This window comes from Gracilinanus agilis, chromosome 4, assembly GCF_016433145.1.
Source record: "Gracilinanus agilis isolate LMUSP501 chromosome 4, AgileGrace, whole genome shotgun sequence".
Lineage (NCBI taxonomy): Eukaryota > Metazoa > Chordata > Mammalia > Didelphimorphia > Didelphidae > Gracilinanus > Gracilinanus agilis.
In genome coordinates this window covers 485285976-485309812 of record NC_058133.1, presented here as the reverse complement: position 1 = coordinate 485309812, position 23837 = coordinate 485285976, and the positions used below count along the sequence as shown (strand labels likewise).

At 43.3% G+C, this 23837-nt stretch overlaps 1 protein-coding gene across 1 annotated transcript in view; it reads left to right on the top strand.

Moving 5' to 3' along the window:
• The window catches only part of NOS2 (nitric oxide synthase 2), a 61506-nt gene that overhangs the window by 18263 nt on the left and 19406 nt on the right, over positions 1-23837 (top strand). Inside the window, exons 5-18 of the mRNA XM_044676252.1 lie at positions 2763-2925; positions 3743-3834; positions 5608-5749; positions 6193-6332; positions 7826-8000; positions 8511-8612; positions 14522-14716; positions 16776-16858; positions 17402-17546; positions 19907-20011; positions 20859-20908; positions 21012-21186; positions 22519-22651; positions 23491-23569. Of these exons, the coding sequence (XP_044532187.1) occupies positions 2763-2925; positions 3743-3834; positions 5608-5749; positions 6193-6332; positions 7826-8000; positions 8511-8612; positions 14522-14716; positions 16776-16858; positions 17402-17546; positions 19907-20011; positions 20859-20908; positions 21012-21186; positions 22519-22651; positions 23491-23569 (1779 nt within the window). The remainder of the gene's footprint in view (positions 1-2762; positions 2926-3742; positions 3835-5607; positions 5750-6192; positions 6333-7825; positions 8001-8510; positions 8613-14521; positions 14717-16775; positions 16859-17401; positions 17547-19906; positions 20012-20858; positions 20909-21011; positions 21187-22518; positions 22652-23490; positions 23570-23837) is intronic.

Here is a 23837-nt window from a genome sequence, read left to right as displayed (position 1 = left end):
TCCTTCCTTCCTTCCTTCCTTCCTTCCTTCCTTCCTCCCTCCCTCCCTTCCTTCCTCCCTTCCTTCTTTTCCTTCCTTCATTCCTTCCTTCCTACTTAGAATCAATTCTAAGACAGAAGAGCTGCAAGGGCTAGGCAATGAGGGTTAAATGACTTGCCTAGGGTCACACAACTAGGAAGTATCTGAGGCCAGATTTGAGCCCAGGTCCTCCTACTCCAGGCCTGGTGGTCTATCCACTGTACTACCTAACTGCCCTCAGGAACTTTCAAAAGCACTTTTACATAATTTTTTTCCACACACAATAATGAACTAGATCCAAATGATTCTAATCTCTTCTTTAAGCAGATGCAGTACAATCTCTGTCTGTAAACACATTTTAAACCAGAAGTCATGTTAGCATGTACACATAAAAGTAACACAGTTAAATCATGCCACTAATTCAGACTGGCTATCTTTCCATTCTGAAATTAGTAACATTTTGTTGTATTGATATCTCTCCACATCAGATTCAATGTGAACAATTCCTGCTGTTAAGAAGCTACAAAAGAAAAAGCATATGCATATGTTTTATGTGGCCAGAAATAAATAGAAGAGAAATAAAAGTAACATAGAAGATAGTTAAGGATGGAAGGCATCTCACTCGGGTCCTAGCTAATGCTGGCACTTTAGGAATGCATGGGGACCTTTGAGCTATGCTCTGATGTACAGGGACCAAGAGCAATGCTGATGGGCAGGTCAGAGTCTCCTGCGGCGAATGAACCTCCCCAGGTACTTTTCATCCTAGCAGTGACAGTTGACCTGACAGCCTTTGTAGCTGCTGCTGTTATTTTGAATGAGTGCTTGACATCGCCACAACAATGCTCATTCCTGCCCAGGCCCTTTTTTTGATTCTAGGATGCGGATACACTCCGGAGCTGAGATGCTTTATGTTTATGTTAGAGGTTAAGGGCCAACAAGAGCACCACAAAAGGCATAGAGAATAGAGGCGGTCTCTCAATGCTGAAGAAATGATGGGTTGGACACATGGGATGAATGGATGACAGTATGTAACAGAGAAGAAGAGAGTCATACGCATACTGATACACACATGGACATATACACACAGAGATAGATACAAAGACAGACAGAGACACAGAGGTACAGATAGGCAGAGACATGAGGAAGGAGAGAGAGACAGAGAAGTGAGAGAGAGAAGAGAGAGAGGGGAGAGAGAGAGAGAGAGAGAGAGAGAGAGAGAGAGAGAGAGAGAGAGAGAGAGAGAGAGNGAGAGAGAGAGAGAGAGAGAGAGAGAGAGAGAGAGAGAGAGAGAGAGTTTTGAAGCTTTTCAGGTTGGAATCCCTTCTTTCATGGCACTTACTGCAGTATGAATCAAGAAAACAACTGAAACAACCTAAACCCCTCTTCTAAGCATTTGTTGAAACTAAGGGACTCCGTAGTCTGCGGTTGACTTGACATTAAAGACTGGTTGTTGGAAGAGGTCTTAGATGTCATCTAGTCCAAATTCCTCATTTTATAGATGAAGAAACTGAGGTCCAGGAAGGGGGAGAGTACCTTATAGGCTCACAATTTTAGAGCTGAAAGAAGTGTCAAAAGCCATTGCATCTGACTCCCTTCCTTTACCAAAAAGGAAAATGAGGTCCTGGGAAAGTAAATGGCTTATTGGATCATCACTGTAGACCTAGAATGACCCTCAGAAGCCATCTAGTTCAAACAACTCCCATACACAGCTTGTTATTTTACAGATGAGGAAACTGAGACCCAAGAAGTTTGAGTTACCCAAAATTAGAGAAATACTCAATGGTAGAGTCAGTATTCGAACTCATCTACTTTGACCCCAGACTTCTTTAGGTGACTTATAAAACTAGTAGGAGTTCCAAGTCTAGATTTAATGTTGTTATTTCTCGGTTTCTGGCTTTTCGTGACCCCATGGACCATATCATTCCAATGCTGTCCATGGGATTTTCTTGGCAAATGGCAGTGGTTTGCCATTTCTTTCTCCAGTGGACTATGGTAAATGGAGGTTAAATGATTTGCCCAGGGTTTCATAGCTAGTGTTGGAGGCTGGATTTGAACTCAGGTTTTCCTGACACAAAATGGCACTCTATTAACTACATCACTGAATTGTCTGTCTGGCACATAGCAGATACTTAGTAAATATTTATCAATTGACTAGAGAATGTTGCCCAGTGACAGCTAATTCCCCAGAAGTTGCATTTTGGCTCCAATTCTAGAAATCATTCTTTGGTTTCTGATTCTATGGATTGAATTAAAATTTTTAAAAACCCTTAGTAGAATCAATACTTTGTTTTGGTTCCAAGGCAGAAGAGTGGTAAGGGCTAGGCAGCAGGAGTTAAGTGATCTGCCCAGGTTCATACAGCTCAGAGGTTAGATTTGAACCCAGGACCTCTCCTTTCTAAGCCTGGCTCTCAACCCACTGAGCCATCTACCTGCCCACATTACTTTTAGATTAAAGTCTTAAGTGATGGACAACATGGTGGAGTGACTAGAAGGCTGGGCTTGGGGACTGAGAGAGTGGAGTTCAGCTCCTTCTTCTGACATCTTACTGATCATTGGCTAGTTGATGAATTTCTCTGTCCTCCTGTCAACTCTTTATGATTTATGATACAGACAAGTTGCCCACCTGCATTGATGGAAGGAGTTCCCACGCAGGGACTTCTTCCATATGGTTAAAATCATGGATTCTGGGAGGAAAATAAATCACTTCCTATTGTTTCTATTCCTGATCTCTTCCTGTCCCGTAGGGCAAAAATAGAGCAACATTTGGCCAGAGTGGAAGCGGTAACAAAGGAGATAGAAACAACAGGAACTTACCAGCTAACGGAAGATGAGCTCATTTATGCAACCAAGCAGGCCTGGAGAAATGCCCCTCGATGCATTGGGAGGATCCAGTGGTCCAACCTGCAGGTGAACTTCCTGGGAATGGGATGGGAAGGCTGAGCCCTCAATGGGGAGGGGTGGGAGGAGGCACTCGGGTACCCCGGGACAGCTCCCTTGGGACGCACCAGTGAGTTGGTGGCTGATCACAGAATGGCAGAGATCATTAGTCAAAAGACCCGGATTCTAGCCGTGGCATTGAAAGTTTTAAAACTTAACTCCCAAGGAGCATTTCACTCACTCTGGCTTCCTCTGGAAGGATGGGGGTCCTTGGCTGCTTGTTAATAGAGACCCATCGATATCGTAATGCTTTATAATACTCTAAAATACAAATGCTGCCATCTTTACCATATCTGTCTATTAATCAAATGTTAGTGACCTGCCTACCATAAAAGGAGGTGAGAGATAATAGTACATAGTGGAGAGTTGATCTTGAAGTCATAAAGACCTGAGTTCAAGTCCTGATTGGGGCACATACTGGTTGCGTGGCCCTGGGCAAGTCACAGAAACTCTCAGTGTCCCCAACAACTCTCTAAGCAAGCTACTAACCTGCATTTGGAAGAGTTTCTTCATTTGAGAGTCCCTAAAAAGAATGAAATCCCAGTGTCTTATTTCTCTATTTAGGAAGAATATAGAAAGGAGTGAAAATGATGGGGAATGAGAGGGGAGGGCAGGGTTTTCATTTCCCAGCTGTTTAAGACATCTGCTTCTTTGGAAGCCATTAGTGGCATGATTTGATGCAACAATAAGGAGGCTGAAGTTGCCCTGCATGGCTTGTTAGGTCAGGACAAGGACTCCGATTCACAGTCATTGACAGCCTTGGTCTGGGGGCTCGGGGGGTCTGCAGGTATTTGATGCTCGGAAGTGCACAACAGCCAAAGAGATGTTCGAACACATCTGTCAGCACATCCGCTACGCAACCAACAACGGAAACATCAGGTAAGCCCTCTTTTCTAGAAACCCCCAGGTAACGTTCAGTGTATAAGTCACCAGTGAGCTAAGAGGGAGAGAAGTCCAGTCACGGGGGAACAGCATGGGTGGCTCAGTGGATGGAGAGCCAGGTCTGGAGATAGAAGGTCCTGGGTTCTAATCTGACTTCAGACACTTCCTGTCTGTGTGACCCTGGGCAAGTCACTTAACTCCCAATGCCTAGCCCTTACTGCTCTTCTGCCTTGGAATCAATACACAGTATTCATTCTGAGACAGAAGGAAAGATTGATTGTTTTTTAAAGGAAAGAAAGAGTCTTGTTTGAGGAACGGCCAGGCCAGTGTCACTGGAGGGTGGAAGGTGTAGAGGGGAGTAAAATGTAGAAAGATTGAAAAAATGAAAATGAAAAAAATGAAAAAAAAAAAGATTGAAAAAATGAAAAAGATTGAAAGCGAAGAAGGACCAGGTTCTGAAGAGCGTTCAAAAACAAAGGAGCAGGATGTCATGGGTGACGGGGAGCCGCTGGTGTTTACTGAGTAGGAGGGAACATGGCCCCGGCACCCTGTGTTTTAGGAGGATCATTTTGACAGCTGGAGGCAGAGAGGTACATTAAGTGATTTTTGAGGCTCTTTTTGCCTGGGATTGGTCCCCAGGTGGAATTCTGTACCTTAAAGAACCCAGAACTGATATGGCTGGACTGTCTTGAAAACGGTTAGCACCATCCCCTGCCTCCTCAGATCATCCTACACCCAAGGAGGCAGAGGTCCTACTGGTACAGAGGCAGAAGCAACATAATACAATGGAATAACCAAAGGCTTGCCATGCTTTCTTGCTTTTTCTTTTTTTAAACCCTTACTTTCTGGCCTAGTATGAATTCTAAGACAGAAAGACAAAAGGCTAAGCAAATGGGGTTAAGTGACTTGCCCAGGGCCACATAGCTAGGAAGTGTCTGAACCAAAGACTTTTGAGCCAGGAGCATGGATTTAAACCTTGTCTCTGTTACTAACTAGGTGACCTTAGGCAAGTCATTTTATTTATATCAGACTCAGTTTCCTCACTTGTGAACATATGAGGTTAATCTCCTACTATCCCCTCATTATGTGGCTCTCCCCAGCTGCTAGTGCCTTCCCTCCCTAAACTTGTTTGTATTTTTTTCTCTGTATACTTATGCATGTACATGTCCTCTCTGGTTGTATTTGAGTTCCCTGAGGGCAGAGACTTTTTCATTTTGTCTTTGAAGCCACTATCCCAGTGGTTGGTACTAAATGGTATTTAATAATGCATACCGATTGATTACATGATATAGTGCAGAGGGTGCTGGCTAAGAAAGGAAAGGATCTTAGTTCACTTCTGAAGCTTACTGCATGCATTAAGTGGCTCAGATGGCACCAATGCCCTCGGGCTCAGTTCCCTCATCTGTAAAATGAGGTGGTGAGACTAGAGGACATCTGAGATCCCTTCCAGCATCCCTTCTATGATCCCTATTGAAAATCAGAGTAGGACAAGCTTCACAAAGCAGACCAAATAAAAACCAAGGAAGGCAGCCCATTGGGTAGAGTCCAGGCTCTCAAGCTATTACTGCTTCTTTCTTCCTCTGCCTCCTCTCTAAGCCTCAATGCCCAACTCATTTTCTTGCTTGTCATTGAGATCCTCCTGGTGATGGAGAAGACAGATCATGACCCGCATGAGTGTTCTCTCTCTCCTGGACCCCCATTCGTTTATGCCAGTTTCCAGGAGCTCGGACACTATTTGCCAAACAAGCATTCTCCCTTTTCCCTGCACAGGTCCGCCATTACTCTGTTCCCCCAGCGGAGTGATGGGAAACATGACTTCCGGGTCTGGAATGCTCAGCTCCTTCGATATGCGGGCTATCAGATGCCAGATGGCTCCATCATAGGTGATCCTGTCAACATTGAGTTCACCCAGGTGTGTTTATGCTCTCTGGCTCCAAGTGGGAATCCCAATGGACAAAGAGTGTGGGTGGGAGGTCCCAGGACAAGCAGCAAGACAAGGAGTCTTAATGCCTAGGCTGTTGTAAGATTTAAAATTAATATCCACATACTCCAAGTATTATATTTAATAAATTTATTAATAATAACTTGAAGCAAGAAGAAAATAAAAAAGGGAGCTAACTCAGCCATGCACGTGGGGGAAAAGAGAGAGAAAAAAAGAGAGAGAGAGAGAGAGAGAGAGAGAGAGAGAGAGAGAGAGAGAGAGAGAGAGAAGGCAGGCTTACGGCAAACTTATAAACATTACGTAATGATGCAAACGTGGGGGTGCAGGGAAAGGGATGCTGGAAGATGAAGTCCAAGGGTACAAGATTTCTAATTATACACTGTCAATCACCTTGCTGTTCTCTTCCCCTCCAGCTGTGTATAGACCTGGGATGGGTGCCCAAATATGGCCGCTTTGATATCTTGCCTCTCGTGTTGCAAGCCAATGGCCAGGACCCAGAGATCTTTGAGATTCCAAAAGACTTCGTCCTTGAGGTGCATATAGAACATCCCAAGTAAGTGGACTGGGCAGCGGGATTGGAAGCCTGGCCAATACGGCACACCCCGTCCCCCACCAGCACACTTTGGTTCTTGGCTCCCGAAACATCCTGCAGTGATTTTTCCCCTAAAGATGAAATGACATCCAATTACAGCCAGGAGGGAATTCCTTTCATGGAGTGCCATATCACAGTTACCTTCTCCAGCAACTATGTGCTTTCATCGTGGAGTGAAGACATATGAAAGTGTGTTGATGTGTGAGGGAGGAATGGAACATGAGGAAGGCATTGGGGAGAGGCTGTTGTTGGTCCACCTGCCGCCCTCTCCTGGATCCCCTCTCTAGGCATCCTTTGGAGGCACTTTTGTTCCCATCGAGCTTTCTGGGGACCCAGTTGGAGGCTACACCACTTTGTCAGGTCCTCTCCTAGAGCTAGTGTGCCTAGTGACTTAGATGCCACAAATGTCCTGGGTCTCGGTTTCTCATCTTTAAAATGAAGTGGTAAGACAAGAGGACCTCTGAGATCCCTTCCAGCATCAGATCCATGATCTTTAGTGAAAAACAGTGTAGGACAAGAATCACAAAGTCAACCAGATGAAAACCAGGGAAAGCAGTTCATTAGGGAGAGTCCAGGGTCTGGGGTGAGCAGACTGGGATTTCCCCCCAGGGTGCCAATACAGGAGGGCCCCTTTACCCAATCACTGCCTACCCTCCCTGAGCCATGCAGCACCACGAGAGCGCAACCCCTCTCCAAAGATCTATTTTCAGTCACAAATGTTGCCCTCCTTTCCCATCCCTAAGACTTTTCTCTACTTCCTAGAGACTGCTCTCCTCACTCCCCATATCTTCCTAATAGTTGCCTAGATGATAGCACCCAACCATGGTGGATTGTCCTCTGTACAATTGCGTATCTCCTTCCCCATCCAACTGAATTTGCCCTGGGCACCAGAATGGAAGACAACATGGAATTATGGGAAGGTTGCTCAATTTAGAATCAGATGATATGAGTTTGAATCTTATCTCTGCTATTTAATTACCTTGTGACTTTGGGCAATTTACTCCCTGGACCTCAGTTTTCTCATCTGTAAAATTAAGGGTTCAACTAAATGGCCCTGAACCCCCTTTTGAAAGCTGTCCAAAACAAGGATGATATAGGATCATAGGAAAATTAGGGGTCATAGATAAATCCCCCTCATTTTACAGATGAGGAGGCTGAGGAATAGAAATATTCAATCCTTTGCCTAGGGAAACACATGGCAGAGTTGAAATTTGAACTCAGACTTCAAAGGCAGGACTCTTCCCACTGTACCCTAGATCATCTAGTCCAATCTCCTAATTTTACAGATAAAGACACTGGGGCCCGCAGGAGGCCGGAGGAGGGGGACAGGGAGGTAGAACTAAATTATCTGGTTTTGCACTGACAATAAGCAGTATTTTAAGCCAAGCCCTCTGGTTCCTAATTCAGTGTTCCTCAAGGGCCTTGAGTAGTAATGTCCTCTACTTCTTCAATAGGTATGAGTGGTTCAAGGAACTGGATCTGAAGTGGTATGCTTTGCCTGCTGTGGCCAACATGCTCCTCGAAGTGGGTGGCCTAGAGTTCCCTGGGTGCCCATTCAATGGCTGGTATATGGGGACTGAGATTGGTGTCCGAGACTTCTGTGATGTCCAGAGGTACAACATCCTGGAGGTAAGAGCAATAGCTATCCCTCCCAATAGGAAGAAAAAGAAAAAAGAAGCAAAAAACAAACATGGATAACTGAGAAAAACAAATTCCCACATTGGCCATGTCCAAAAATGTGTGCCTTATTCTACATGATGAGTCTGTCTTCATCGAGCATGTGTTGGTCAGAGCTCTTAAGTCTTCCATGATTGTTCATTTCATTGTCTAAGTTATTCTCTGGGGTTCTGCTTGCTTCACTGTATATCTGTTCATGCAAATCTTCCCAAGTTTCCCTCAATCTGTCCTTTTTGTCATTTATCATGGAACAGTAATATTCCATCACATTCATATAGCATAACTTCTTAAGTCATTCCCCAATCTTTGGATACCCCCTTAGTTTCCAGAACTTTGGCAATGCAAAAAGAGATGCTAGTAATAGTTTTTGTACACATGGACTTTTTCCTCTTTCTTCAGTCTCCTTGGGGAAAACCCTGCTATCGGAGATTAACTGACACCTGTCCTCTTGCTTCCCTTCAGGAAGTTGGAAGGAGAATGGGTCTAGAAACACACAAGTTGGCGTCCCTCTGGAAGGACAGGGCAGTGATTGAGATCAACGTGGCGGTGCTCCATAGTTTCCAAGTGAGTCTGGCGTTCTTGGTATTTACTAGGGTAAACATTCCCATTCTCTTTTCAATCAGCAGTTAGTTATTAGGCTTTTACTACATGCCAGGCACAAATAAAGGCAGAAATACAACCTCTGCTTTGGAGGAATTTATCTTCTAATGGGGGAGAAAGCTTCTCTTTAAGTAAGTGCATGGGGGACAGGAAGAGTAGGTTGAAGAAAACGAGGGAGGAAAAGACTCTAACATCCATCAGGAGTGAGCCCTGTCCTAGGGTTTTGTCTAAAGCAGTGATTCCCAAAGTGGGCACCACCACCCCCTGGTGGGTGCTGTAGCGATCCAGGGAGGCGGTGATGGCTACAGGTGCATTTATCTTTCCTATTAATTGCTATTAAAATTTTTAAAAAATTAATTTCCAGGGGGCTAAGTAATATTTTTTCTGGAAAGGGGGCGGTAGGCCAAAAAAGTTTGGGAACCACTGGTCTAGAGTGAAGATCTATGAATATACACAGTGGGCTGTTGAAACTATGCTGGAGAACCTCCAGAATGAAGCATTCTGGACCCATTCCTCTATTCCCCCCACTTCGCTCCCACCCCCTCCTTCCCAACCAAACACCTGGCAAATTCTCAGGAGACAGAGGCTTCTGGGCAGGGATCCCAGGGGCGTAGGTCACTGTGGCTTCATCTTCCCTGGGAAGGAAACAGTACAGCTCGCTCCCCACACTCCAGGGTGTGTACTTCATGGAATCATAAGCCCAGAACTAGAAGGAGCCTTAGAGACTAGTCCAGTCCCTGCATTTTACAGATGAGGAAACTGAGGCTCAGGGATGTTAAGGGATTTGATCACATAACAGCAAGCCTCTGAGGCAGGTTTTAAACCATGGCTTTGAGACCAGCACTCTATCTGCCATGCCAGGCTCAGAAATGGACTGAAATGTTCTGAAGCTATTATTTCATAGGCGTTATTAGATTGGGAGCTCCTGGAAAGCAATGTCTGGTTTTGTCTTTCTTTGCATCCCCAGCACTTAACACAGTGCCTGGCACAAGGTAGGTATTCAATAAATGCTTGTTGATTGGCCAATTGACCTGCCATGATATTACTTTAGAGGAAAGGCTTCTTCCTTTGTTTTACAGATGAGAAAGCAGAGACCCCAAAAGTTTAAATGAACTGTCTAAGCCGGTAAGGAGTAGAGCTGCTTCAAATGCTGGTTTCCTAGATCGATGTTCTATGGAGCATCTTATTCTGTCTGCCTATTTTGTTTTTGAACAAGACAGTGATAAAAATACCTTACTTTGATGCTTTCAAAAAAGTTTTCACATCCTTGGCAGAGTCAACAGCTCCAGATCAGAATAATCCAAACTCTTCTTTCATTTCATGTTGGGGATATTGTCTTATGCCATAGATGGGAGCCAGTTATGGCCAAGTCCCACACCTCTGTGAGTCCCAGCTTCCTCTTTTGTAAGATGAAAGGAGTTGAGTCGTCCTTCCAACTTTAATCTTCTATGATTCTACCAGTCTGTGAAATGGGCATTTTTCTTCCTGAAAGAAGTCATATCATAGAGTCCTAGGATCTTGGAATTGGGAGGGACAGTAGAGGCACACCTAGTCTAACCTTGACCAAGAATTCCATCTATGACATGGTCAGTCAGTGGCCAACCAGCCTTTGAATAAAATCTTCCAATGAGTGCAGCCCATTACCTACCACCACATACGTCCCATTCTGCTTTCCTTGCTAGGAAATGTTCCCTACATTAAATCTAAAGCAGCCTCTGCTATAAGCACTTGGCGACCATGAGATTTTCTTCTTGGGAAAAAGTCAGATCTCTCTTCCATGTGATAGCCTTTCTGATGCTTGAAGGCAGTCTTCATATTCATATTAAATTTTCTCTGCTGAATATTCTTTTTCTTCAGTCAATTATCATATGGTGTGATCCTAAAGGGCAACTAGGTGGCACAGTGGACAGAGTTCCTGGCCCTGGAATCAGGAAGCTCTGAGTTCAAATCAGGCCTCTGATACCATGTGCCCCAAGGCAAGTCATTTAACCCTGTTTATCTCAGTTTCCTCATCTGTCAAATAAAGATATCTTTGCCAAGAAAACCTCAAGTGGGATAACAAAGAGTTGGACACAAATGAAAATGATTCAACAACAATAGCTATTAAAGCCCTGCTCTTTTTCCCATCCCTCCCCTGGCTTCCAAGGGCAGTGTTGCCTAGTGGAGGAGGCAATGCCACTTGAGAGTCAGGAAGAACTGGGTTCCAATACCATCTCAGATACTTAGTAGCTGTGTGACTGTGAGTAAGTCACTTAACCTGCTTCGATCTCTGCTTCCTCATCTGTAATATGAAGATGTGAGACTCAGGTTTTTTTCTAAGATCCTTTCAATACCTATCATCCTCTACTCCATACTAGCTGTGTGACAATGAGCATGTCTCATAACCTGTCTGTGCCTCTCTTTCCTTATTGGTTAAATGAGAGGACCGGATTCAACAACCTTTCTGGTCCCTTCAGTTATGATCCTATAGATCAATGCCTGGATGGTAGATATGATCCAGAGGGACAGTGACCTCCATAAGCAAGTGGTTTCTAGTGTCGCCTTTAACATAGGCAGCAAACTGTGGACCATTATTATATCACTAAAGGTGCCAGAAGCCAGAATCACAGAGCCAGAGTCTCTGACCCTTAGTTTTGAAGATATAAAATATCATCCATAGACATTTTTTTTAACTGCAAGGCAGAAGAGCAGTAGGGTTAGGCAATGGGGGTTAAGTGACTTGCCCAAGGTCATGCAGCAAGGAAGCATCTGAGGTCAGATTTGAACCCAGGATCTCCTGTCAATCCACTAAGCACTTAATCGCCTCCATCCATAAATTTTTGAAGGGAAAAGATCAAAGCATTTAGAATCTTCCTGGGTAGAGATATTTCTCCACAAACAGATAAAAAAGAAATCTCATCCCTTTTCTGAGACTCGGTTTCCTTTTCTGCAAAATGAAGTCAGGTTAAATGATTCCGTTTTGGAGTTTATAATCTGAGGCTGAAATGCTTGTAGACTGAGCCATTTGTTCCTAGGGGGAGCGGTGAGATCGACAAGTCCTATTGGACCCAATTCAAGAAGTGAATCACTAACAGTTAACGAACCCCTTCAGACATTTCATTAGCAGCTCTGCCACTGATCACACTTCTTGAAACAGCAGCAGATTGAGCTAGAAGTGTGTTTAAAACAAATTAGAGGCATTTCTCACACCAGCTCTCCATAGCTGGGGCAACAAAGAAAATCCAAAGACGCTGAGACTTCCCAACAGAGAGGGGAAAAAAATATGCCAAGCCCAATTCCCTATCAAATGGCTTCTCTCCAGGGTGCTGATGGCAGCTGGCATGAAGGAGTCAAACCAGACCTGCTGGAGCTGAATTTCACCTCCCTGGGTCTCGGTTTCCTCTTCTGTAAAAGGAGAGGCTTGACTCAGATGAATTCTAAGATCCCTTCCATAAAGGCATGATTAGTGGGTTTTTTGTGACTGGGGCAAGTAGTGCAAAATAGACTGTCAGGGGCAGTTAAGTGGCTCTGGATTTTTTTTCAACTTAAATATTTTCTTTATTTACAATTTAGAATCAACAATCACAGAGAAGATGGAGAGGCCTTAGCTCAAAAAGTCTCTTGGGGAGACAGAAAATACGACCCCCAAGGGCCCCAACAGGGTAGAATAAAGATGAGAGGTCCTGGGTTCAAATCTGGCTTCAGATGCTTCCTAGCTATGTGACCCTGAGCAAGTCACTTATCCCTCATTGCCCAGCCCTGACTACTCCTCTGCCTTGGAATCAACACACAGTATTGATTCTAAGACAGAAAGTGAGGGTTTAAAAAAAATAGACCCCTCCATCTCAGTAGTAGAAACTGTGGGGTTGTCAATGAGGTGCTCGCTTGGGGAGGAGCCTCACAGTTTCTTATTTTAACTTTATTATTATTTATTATATTATTATTTATGGCTTCTTATTTTAATTTTCCTAACTAAGCTCCCTCTTTTTTTTATTTATTTTTTATTTTTTTTATTTTAAACCCTTAACTTCTGTGTATTGACTTATTGGTGGAAGAGTGGTAAGGGTAGGCAATGGGGGTCAAGTGACTTGCCCAGGGTCACACAGCTGGGAAGTGTCTGAGGCCGAATTTGAACCTAGGACCTCCCGTCTCTAGGCATGGCTGTCAATCCACTGAGCTACCCAGCTGCCCCCTCCCTCTTTTTTTTTTTATAAGACTGAAAGTGATATCGCACCTCTAAATTTCAGTGCCTGGGGCATAATCCTAGCCGTCTCCACCCTAGCTATAATTATGGTATCCCAGGATTCCACATTTCTATGAAGCCTAAACTTCCCAGAGTTTTCTAAAGCCAAGTGGGTTACTTGGTTTCAACAGAAGTAAGAACCGGGGTACAAACAGGAAAGAAGGCAGTCTGGTAGCTGACCTAGTTCAGGAAGGGCGATTCATATCCTGGGGAATCCCAAGCCCATTTTTTAAGCAGACAAATCTGGGATAAGGCTGGGAAAACTGTTCACCAGCTCCAGTTTCTACTGAGCTGTTGATGGCAGGCTCCTCGACTTACTCTCTCAGACTCAGTTTCCTCAACCTGAATTCGATGGGACAACTTCCTTGGTTTCTTTCCTTCCAGATATAGTGAGTTCACAAAAGAACTTGAGATTTAGATCTGGAAGGGATTTCTAGAATCTAACCTTTCCATTGTACAGGTGGGGAAACTGAGGCCCATTGAGGCCAGGGTCACATAGCTAGTAAGTGTCTGGGGCAGGATTCAAACTCATGTCTTGCTGACTCTAAGCTTAATCTACTGTGCCACCTGGCTATGGCCATACCCCCACATTTTGACTTAACCTGAAACTCTTAGTATCATCAATCATAGAATAATAGTATTTATAGCTAGGAAGGGCTTTCTAGAGTGACCAGATCTAACTTCCTCATTTTACAGAGGAGCAAACTGAGTTTGAGAGGGGTCAAGGAACTTTCTTAGGATTCCATAGTTTATAAGTGGCTGAGGCAGGATTTGAACTCTGGTCTTCCTGATTCCAATCCTAGTACTCGATTTACTATGCCTCCTAGCGCTTTGGGATCAGAATGTTCAAGTGACTCCCTTATGGTCATCTACCTTGTAGCTTAGCAAATAGCAGACCACTCGTAGATACCTCAGAGACTGCCCAGAGACTCCCAAGTGAACCTGGAATCAGGAAGACCCAAATTCAAATCCAGTTTCAGACACTTGCTATGTGATCCTGGGAAAATGCCTTAGCCTCTCTCAGACTCAGTTTCCTCACTTGTAAAATGAAGATAAATAATACCTACGGTAGTTGTGAGGATCAAATGAGATAATATGTAAAGCAAATCATAAAATATTTATAAATGCTAGTTTTTATTGTTGTTGTTGTTGTTGTTTTATCTTGTACAACCTCCCCATTTTACAGATAAGGAAGCTAAGGGCCAAGAAGTTTAAAGTAATTTGTCTACAAGCATTTAGTTAGCAAATGACAGAGACAGGATTTAGACCAAGGTCCATTTAATGACTCCTGAGCTAGGACACGTTCCACTGTCCCTTATTACATTAGCAGAGGGGATTCTCACACTGGGAGTTTACTATACTGACACAATCCCAGCTTCTTTGCATATTTGTATATAACATGGACAGAATTAATAGTGGTATTTCTGCAGATGTTTTTTTTCCCCTTAAGGAAGTGTCTTCTGTTCTTTTCCCATTTATTTCATGTATTGTTGAATTGTTTTTTCCTTGCTTCATTTAACTGTAGAATAGTAGAGAATGAGACCAAGGATGATTTGTCATCTCCATTTTATACAGAGCAAAAACCGAGGCTTTCCATACTCTTTGCCCCTTGCCATCTCGCCGTATCCGTTTGTGTTTCCTTTTGCTTTAGAAACAAAACGTCACCATCATGGATCACCACTCCGCAGCAGAATCCTTCATGAAATACATGCAGAATGAATTCAAGTCTCGAGGCGGCTGCCCTGCAGATTGGGTCTGGCTGGTTCCGCCAATCTCTGGGAGCATCACCCCAGTGTTTCATCAGGAGATGCTAAACTATGTTCTTTCTCCTTTCTATTACTACCAGGTAAACAGGCTCTCACACTCTCTTCCAGTCTTGAGAGCTCACTTCTGGGGTCAATGGGTTCAGCAATGGGTTCACTTCTGGGATCCTTAGCAATCTAAGTATAAAACATCATATATCCACCAAGAATTTATTAATTGTCTGCTTATGGTGTACCTGGCATTGTGCTAGGCACTGGGGTTGCCAAGCCAAAAATGGAAGTTCTTGCCTTCAGAAAGCTTACATTCAATTGGGAAGGAAACAATATACATTCAATGAATCAAGTAGCTTATTGAATACCTACTATGTACCATGCACTTTGCTTGGTATCATTTATTGAACACCTACTATGTGTCAGGCACTGTGCTTGGTATCATTTATTGAACACCTACTATGTGCCATGCACTGTGCTTGATATCATTTATTGAGCACCTACTATGTGCCATGCACTGTGCTTGGTATCATTTATTGAACACCTACTATGTGTCAGGCACTGTGTTTGGTATCATTTATTGAACACCTACTATGTGTCATGCACTGTGCTTGGTATCATTTATTGAATATTTTGTGTTCAATATTAAACATCTTGTGTACTTGATACCAAAGACAAAATTAAAAGAGTTAATCTGATTCTGAATCACTGGAAAGGACAAGAGCCTCCCCAGTTTCCTCCTACCTACCCTAAACTATACCCACAACAGGAAAGTCTGTTACTGGTAGCAGAGCCAATGTTGAATTCTATTCCACCAGGGACAATTTTTCTTTTGATGTGGAAGTTTGTTATTTACATTGACTGCCTTCTGTATATTGTTTACTGACAACAAAATAACTAAATAAAAGCAGCTTGTCAGGGTAGATAAAGTACAAGACTTAGAATCAGAGACGCCTAGGTTCAAACATAATCTTTGACATCTATTAATTAATTGTGTGACCCTGGATAAATCATTTAACTTTTCTTAGTCTCAGGCAACTTTCCATTTAGTAGACAGGTTGTGGGTCTGAGCTGGTAGAGGGAGATCTCATCCTTGGAATTCTCCATATCACTAAAATCAAAGATCCCTTTGTAAATTTGTATAAATAGTTGAACTGATGTTTCATTTAAAAAATTGTTATTTATATTTAGCATTTTTTTAAGTGTGGGTTCCAAATTTTCTCCTTCACTTCTACCCCTCACACACCTTCTGAGAAGGCAAGGAATGTGATATCAATTCTGTATATGATGTCATGCAAAACATTTTCATATTAACCATGTTGCCAAAAAAAAGCAAGAAAAATAAAATGAAAAAAGTATGCTTCTATTTGCATGTGGACTCCACTGTTTTTTTCCCCCTTTGGAGATGGATAGTATTTTTCATCATAAAGTCTTTAAGAAGTATCTTGGGATCATTGTATTGATTAGCTAAGTCTTTCACAGATGATCATTGTATAATATTGCTGTCACTGTGTACAAATGGTTCCTAATTCTGCTCACGTCACTCTGTACCAGTTCATATAAGTTTTCGCAGGTTTTTCCAAAACTATCCTGCTCATCATTTCATATAGCACAAAATATTTCATATTCCATCATAATCAAATACCACAACTTGTTTAGCCATTCCCCAAATGGTGGGCATCCCTTCAATTTCAATTTCCAATTATTTTCCTTTTCTCTTTTCTTCGTTCTTGGTGGAATACAGAAATAGCAATGGTATTGCTGGGTCAAAGGCTATACACAGTTTTGAAGACCTTTGAATATAGTTCCAAATTGCTTTCCAGAATGATTGGATCAGTTCACAACTCCACCAACAATGCATTAATATACCAACTTTTCCACATCCCCTCTAACATCTGTTCTTTTTCTTTTCTGTCATGTTAGCCAATTAGATAAGTGTAAAGTGGTACTTCAGAATTGTTTGAATTTGCATTTCTCAAATCAGTAGTGACTTAGAGCATGTGGCTATGGAAAGGTTTGATTTTTTCTTCTGAAAACTGCCTTCAACTAATGTGAGGTTTTGTGTTTTTTTTTTCAGTAAATCCTTTATCTTTCTGAGTAAATCCAAACTAATGGACTCTTTTCTCCTTTGTGTCACATTTATTTTCCTAGGTGGAAGCCTGGAAAACTCATGTCTGGCATGATGAGAAGAAGAGGCCGAAGAAAAGAGAGATCAAATTAAAGGTCTTGGTCAAGTAAGTATGAGAGATCAGTGTTTTAAAAACTGAATGGCAGCGTTCCCTTCCAATCATCCCCTTTTCCCAAGCCGTAGAGCGGTAGAGATCAAAGAAGAATGGTTATCTTTTGACACTGTCCATTAAATTCAGTTTATTGAATATAGTTCACTCTTGGAATCACTCCATCTGATCTGTCTTCCTCTCTTCTCTTTTTTCCCAATATGGCTAGGAAAAGCATAAGAGGAGGAGGAGGAAGAAAAAGAGGAGGAGGAGGAATAAAGAGAGGAGGATGAAGAGGAGGAGGAGTAAAAGGAGGAGGAGGAGGAGGAGTAAAAAGAGGAGTAGTAAAAGGAGGAGGAGGAGTAAAAAGAGGAGGAGGAAGAGGAGGAGGAGGAGGAAGAGAAGGAGGAGAGAAGGGGGAAAGAGTGGACAATCCTTTGAATTACTTTAACTCCCAAGACTTCATGCCCCATCTCTCTCCGTTGACTTCCCCCATCCCCAAGCCCTCCTCACTTTGTGTGTGACGCCTCACCTGGGCTCTCTGTCCATCCATCCCCACAGAGCAGTGTTCTTTGTCTCTGTCCTGATGCGCAAGACCATGGCAGCCCGGATCAAAGTCACAGTGCTCTTTGCGACAGAAACGGGCAAATCAGAAACTCTGGCCAGGGATCTGGGAGACTTGTTCAACTGTGCTTTCAATCCCAAGGTAAACTTTTGGCTGCTGCCAGACCCATATAGGACTTCTCCTTTTAACCTGAGTTCCCACCACGCCTGTCAGAGAGGGATGGGAAGATGAGACCTTTGGGGGATGATTTGCATTGTTCGTTTTCTGGAAGCTCGATCTGGGGCCCACATCAGCCACGTTTTGTGGAAACTCCTTGTGGGTGGGTGGGCCAGAGCAAACCTCACAGAATGCTTATAGGAGTTAATTCATTCTGCTAATGGAATGAAAGAATTCAGAGTTGCAAGAGACCTTAGAAATCATCTGGTCCAGTGGCATCAAACTCAAGCTGAAATGGATCTTAGTGGATTGCATTTTGACTTAGAAAACCACAAATTATCACTATTTCTATTGTATTTTTTATTTCTATTGTTAAATATTTACCAATTATACATATTATATATATATATATATATTTTTTTTTTTAATCCTTACTTTCCATCTTGGAATCAATACTTCCTCAGGCCTCCACCCGTTGTGCCCGGTTCTGTCTTCTGTGTTCCGAGATCAGGTGGAACAAGTGAATGAGGACCCAACTGTAGGGAGATACACATTGTGACGATCAACCAAGAAATCTGATTTTTAATATTTCTTAAATGTATGCTCCAGAACTGGGGCCACAGCAATGCTCCTCAGTATTTGGGGGATGCCTTTCTTGCATTGGCCTTCAGGGCTTCTCTTTTTCTCCTTCTCATGAAGCACATGAATGGTGGCAGAGCTTGACACTTTGAGGATGGATCAGATACTTTGGGAAAGCTCCCCAAGTCATAAGAAATGCAGCCAAACCAATGGAGAAGATATTTCTTTAAAAGAACTTGACTTTGGGCCACATCCTACAAATGAGAGAGGAAAAAGTGGACTTTTTCTGGTGGATGCTTTATTCTTTGGGGACATTACGGAGTCTCTTAATACGATATAAGGAATGGTTCAGGGGAAAGAATACTAGCTCTAGAGTCAGAGGTCTCGAATTCAAATTCCACCTTAGAAGCTAACTGCCTGTGAGACCTCAGGCAAATTAACCTCCATGATCCTCATTTGTTTATCTGTAAAATAAGGACTAGGTGGTTTCTGAGGTCCCTTCTAGTTTTAAATCAAGGATGCTATGATTCTTTGACTGAGCTTATGACAGTGACTGGAGAGAGGTCATAGGATTTAGAATTATATTTATTTTATTTTGAAATATTTTTCCATGGTTACATGATTCATGTTGTCTCCCTTTCCTCTTGCCTCCCCATTCCTGGAGCCGACAAGCAATCCCACTGGGTTATACATGTGTTATCACTCAATACCTATTTCCTTATTATTCATTTTTATAATAGAGTGGTATTCAAAGTTATAAGGACCCTTAGAGGTCATCTAGCCTGAGTCCATTTTACAGAGAGGGAAACTGAGGCCAAGAAAGGTTAACTGAAATGCCTGAGGTTGATAAGTTAGCAAATGGTGGAGATAGTTTTTGCACCCAGGTCCTCTTATCCCCAAATCCAGCAATCTTCCCAAGATACTTTATGCTTCCAAATGTCTCTGTTGTCTGAAGAAGAGCAGTGAAATCATTCCTCACTGGTTTGCTCAGGCTTTAGCTGAAAACTTTGGAGAAATAACACCTTATTTGCTTTTGGGGCAAATATTTGAGTTCTAAAGATGCCAAATGTCTCCCATTAAGATTCAGATGGCTCTAGGTGACCTCTGGTTTGTTGGTGGTTGTTTTTAGCCATGTCCATGGCTCTGTGACCCTATTTGGGGTTTTCTTGGTGAAGATACTGGAATGGTTTGCCATTTCCTTCTCTAGCTCAGAGAAGAAACTGAGGCAAACAGGGTTAAGTGCCTTGCCGAGGGTCACATAGCTAGGAAACGTCTGAGGTCAGATTTGAACTCAGGTCTTCCTGACTCCAGGCATGGTTCTCTATCCTCTGTGCTATCTAACTGCCCAGGTGATCTCTGGGATCCTTGCCAGTTCTGAGATTCTGGGATTATGAGACCTTCATTTCAGTTATCTTACCATGGCACCGGTAGGTATCCAGGATGCCAGTCCTAGAGACGATGGGGCAAACTCTGCTTTTCCTAGGATCCTCACCTCAAGCAGAGCTCAGATGACTTGGTGCAGACCCAGATCAACAGCTCCTGGGTATCCCTGCTGGTGTACCCCTGGTGCCCTCTCCTCTCCAGGCTCTGCTTTGCTTTATCCCACCAGCTTCCACGACAGGAGGAACTCGGAGCCCCAAGCCACGTAGCTGATCCACACCCGCCTCACCTCCCGTGCCTTGCCCTTTCTCCACGTGGAAAAGCGTCACTAGCGTAAAGTTGGCCCCTTCCTTGAGGGTGTAATTTAGGGTTATGGTTTCTTTTAGGTCCTCTGCATGGACGAGTACAAACTGAGTGACCTAGAAAAAGAGAAGCTACTTCTGGTGGTGACCAGCACCTTTGGAAACGGAGATTCTCCTGGGAATGGTGAGGTAGGTTTCACCAAAATCAAAAGTAAAAAAAACCCAGAATTCTTCCATCCTCTTGGGATTATGGGACACATCCAGAAAGCATTCGAGTTCAGTGACTTTCCCAGGGTCACAATGTCAGTATGTATCGTAGTGGAGACATGATAATCCGAGGCTGGTTCTCTATCCTTTGTGCCGTACTGCCTCTGAATTATTAATTCATTATTAATATTGGCCCTTTGAGGATGGATCAGATACTTTGGGAAAGCTCCCCAAGTCATGAGAAATGCAGTCAAATATCCAATAATAATATTAATAATAGCAATATTAATAATTAATATTAATAACCATCAATAATGAATCTAATTCGTTTTTTAAAGTAGTCCTAGTAGTGGACTATATTACACAGGTGGGAGGGCTGGTAGAGGTACTTAGCTCCAGTTTATGACCAATGAGAGAATGAAGGGGTAAGGGTGACTCCAAGGGGCTTAATCTGGGTACCTGAAAGAATTGTAGCACCCTGGACAGAAATGGAGAAATTGGGAAATTAGGGGGCAGGGAAGAAGATGATGAGGCCAGGTTTGGGCATGTTGATTTTAAGATGTACCGGGACGAAAGGGCAGCTAGGTGGCTCCGTGGAATGAGAGTCAGACCCAGAGATCCTGGGTTCAAATCTGGCCTCAGACACTTCCTAGCTGGGTGACCCTGGGCAAGTCACTTAACTCCCATTGCCTAGCCCTTACTGCTCTTCTGTCTTAGAACCAATTCTTGATTCTAAGATGGAAGGAAAGGATTTTTTTAAAATATGCTGGGAAGCATCAGCTTGTCTAACTTTGGCAGCTAAGAATTCTGTGATATTCCCTCTCTCTAGAAATTGAAGAAGTCCCTGTTTCTCCTCAAGGAGCTAAAAAATAAATTCAGGTAAGTATCTCCCCTGCTCCCCTGGCTGCCTGATATCCCGCCAGGTCCTTTGGCGTGTTCCCCAGAAATTCTCACCTCCCTGACATGTGTTCTCTATGGGCAGGTATGCTATATTTGGCCTCGGCTCCAGCATGTACCCTCAGTTCTGTGCCTTCGCCCATGACATCGACCAAAAGTTTTTGCAGCTAGGGGCCTCTCAGCTTACATCAACTGGAGAAGGAGATGAACTCAGTGGACAAGATGAGGCCTATCACAGCTGGGCACTGAATACCTTCAAGGTGATTTCCTAGCTAGATTCTGGAGAAAAGAATAATTTGCATTTGTAAGAAGAGCTCAGGGTGGCCTGAAGGCTCACCTATTGCCTGGGCCCATTGCCATTATCCTTAGCCATGATGAGGATTGGGCAGCTGGGCTCCCCTGTCTCTCATCTAGTCTCTGGGCACTTCCTCCATTCCTTTTTTGGAAAGTCCCGTCATTAGCAAAACTTGAGGAGGTTGGGGAACAATTATGGACATGAAAAAAATTTGTGTCATTTAGTTGGTTTTCAGTCCTATCCAACTCTTCATGACCCCTTTGGGAGTTTTCTTGGCAAAGATATTGGAGTGATTTGCTATCTTCTTTTCCAGCTTATTTTATAGATGAGGAAACTGAGGCAAACAGGGTTAACTGACTTGCCCAGGGTCACACAGCTAGGAAGTGTCTGAGGCCAGATTTGAACTTGCTTCTTCCTGCCTCCTGCTCCAGTGCTCTATCCACTGTGCCACTTTACTACCCTTACTATGCCACCTAGCTCTAAAATATAGGGCTCAAAAATCCATTTTCATCTTTAAAGAGGTGTAGATATCATGGTGAATAAGATTTCTCTTCAACATCCATAGCAAGTTGCTATCTCACTTCTGCTTAGTCTTCCAGGAATGGCATAGTCACTCTTCAGAAGTAATTCATGAGCCTTTTAGACAACTTGGAAGGTTTTCCCTTATATTAAGCCATAAATTTGCCTAAATCAAAATACAAATCATATCTGTTCAGCCATTTGCAGTTGTGTCCAACTCTTCATGACCCCATTTGGGATTTTCTTAGCAGAGATACTGGAAGGGTCTGCTATTTTCTTCTCCAGCTCATTTGACAGATAAGGAAACTGAGGCAAATAGGGTAAAGGGTCTTGCCCAGGGTCACACAGAGAATTAGTGACTGAGGCCACATCTGAACGCAGGTCTTCCTGACTCCAAGTCTAGTGGTCTATCCATGGTGCCACGTAGCTACCCACAAATAATCTCATCTTTCCCATTATGTCCTGTGCCTCGACTGGATGTTAGAACCATAGTACAGACAAAACACACCTTACAGTTTCCATTCCTCCACCTTGGAACTAATACTCAGTATCAATTTTAAGACAGAAAGTAAGAGTTAAAAAATATTCTTAGCCTTCTCCTTTCAGATCACCCTACATTTCTTTCCTTCCCTGCATAAAGATCTATTTTCCTTCATTGTGTCCAGCGCATAGTAGGTGCAGAAGGAATGTTTGCTGACCCTCTATTAATACCCCTGAGCCAAAGAACTCATCACTGAAATAGAAAAGGTTGCCAACATTTCTCACTCTCTTATCCCAGGTGGCCTGTGAGACCTTCAACATCAAAGCCAGGGACACAATTCAGATCCCCAAGTCGTATACCACCAATGAGACCTGGACCCCAGAAAATTACCGCCTTGTGCCGGATTCCCAGCCCCTGGACCTCAACAAAGGTATCTGCAGGCTTCTTTGCATCCAAGGAGTTTCCATGCCTCCCTGAATTGGAATTTCGAGCCCAAGGTCCATGCCATACAACCAAAGTTCTTGGGACTCAGGACATTGTCTTGGGGTTACCCAGCCCAACTTTGATGAGAACATCCAAGTCAGGAACATTCATTCTGCACTTACTGTGCGCCAGTTACAAAAAAGGAAAATAGAGCTCATCCAAGTCAGTGATGCATGTTAAGTTGCATTTCAGAAACCTTCCACTGCCCATCCCTGAGAAAGACATTCACAGGATGAAGCTAGGAGAAAGGTGTGAAAGGAGAGAAGCATACCAGGAACTTGCTGGTAAATGTTTAACAACCAGCCCTTTAGGGGAAGAAATAGTCACACCACATACTTTAAGCTGAATCTACATCATGGCATTTTCTCCATCACTTTCTTAAGTGGAGATGATCCACACAAACAGTTGAGGCCCAACTTGTAACATTTGCTCATTTCTGAAATATAAATGCTGACACTGAAAATTTAACAATCAGCTCTTGAGATGGGTTTGACCAAGCTCCAGGATACTCCTAGCTCCATGTGAGACATGCTAGCAGGGTTGTAGAAAAGAGGTGTGCTGGGGCTCTAAGCATGGTGATCACCTACAATCTCACCACAATATTGCTTCAGTACTCCTGTGCCTATCTGATGACCTTCAGTTTATCCTGCCTTCTTCTCCTGAGGCCACCAAGACCCCTCATTGAAGAGGAGCCTGAGAAAATAGATGATGATACCCCTGACCTTCCCTTCCCATACTGCCACACTGAAGCAAATCCTGCATTAATTACATTTCTTTCTACCGTAGCCCTTAGCAACATGCATGCCAAGAATGTGTTTTCCATGAAGCTCAAATCGAGACAGAATCTGCAGAGTCTCAAATCCAGGTACGGTGCCGACACATTCTGATATGGAATAGGATTACAAAAGTGATTTAGAGGAATTTAGCTTTTTAATGAGCAAAAGCAAAGAGAAATCAAATTAGTCAACCAATTAAATGGAGTAAGAATCTGCTATGTGAGAGGCAGCTGGTGGCTCAGAAGATTGAGAGCCAGACCTAGAGATGGGAGGTCTTGGGTTCAAATCTGGCCTTAGCCACTTCCTGGCTATGTGATCCTGGGCAAGTCACTTAACCCTCTTTGCCCAGCCCTTACC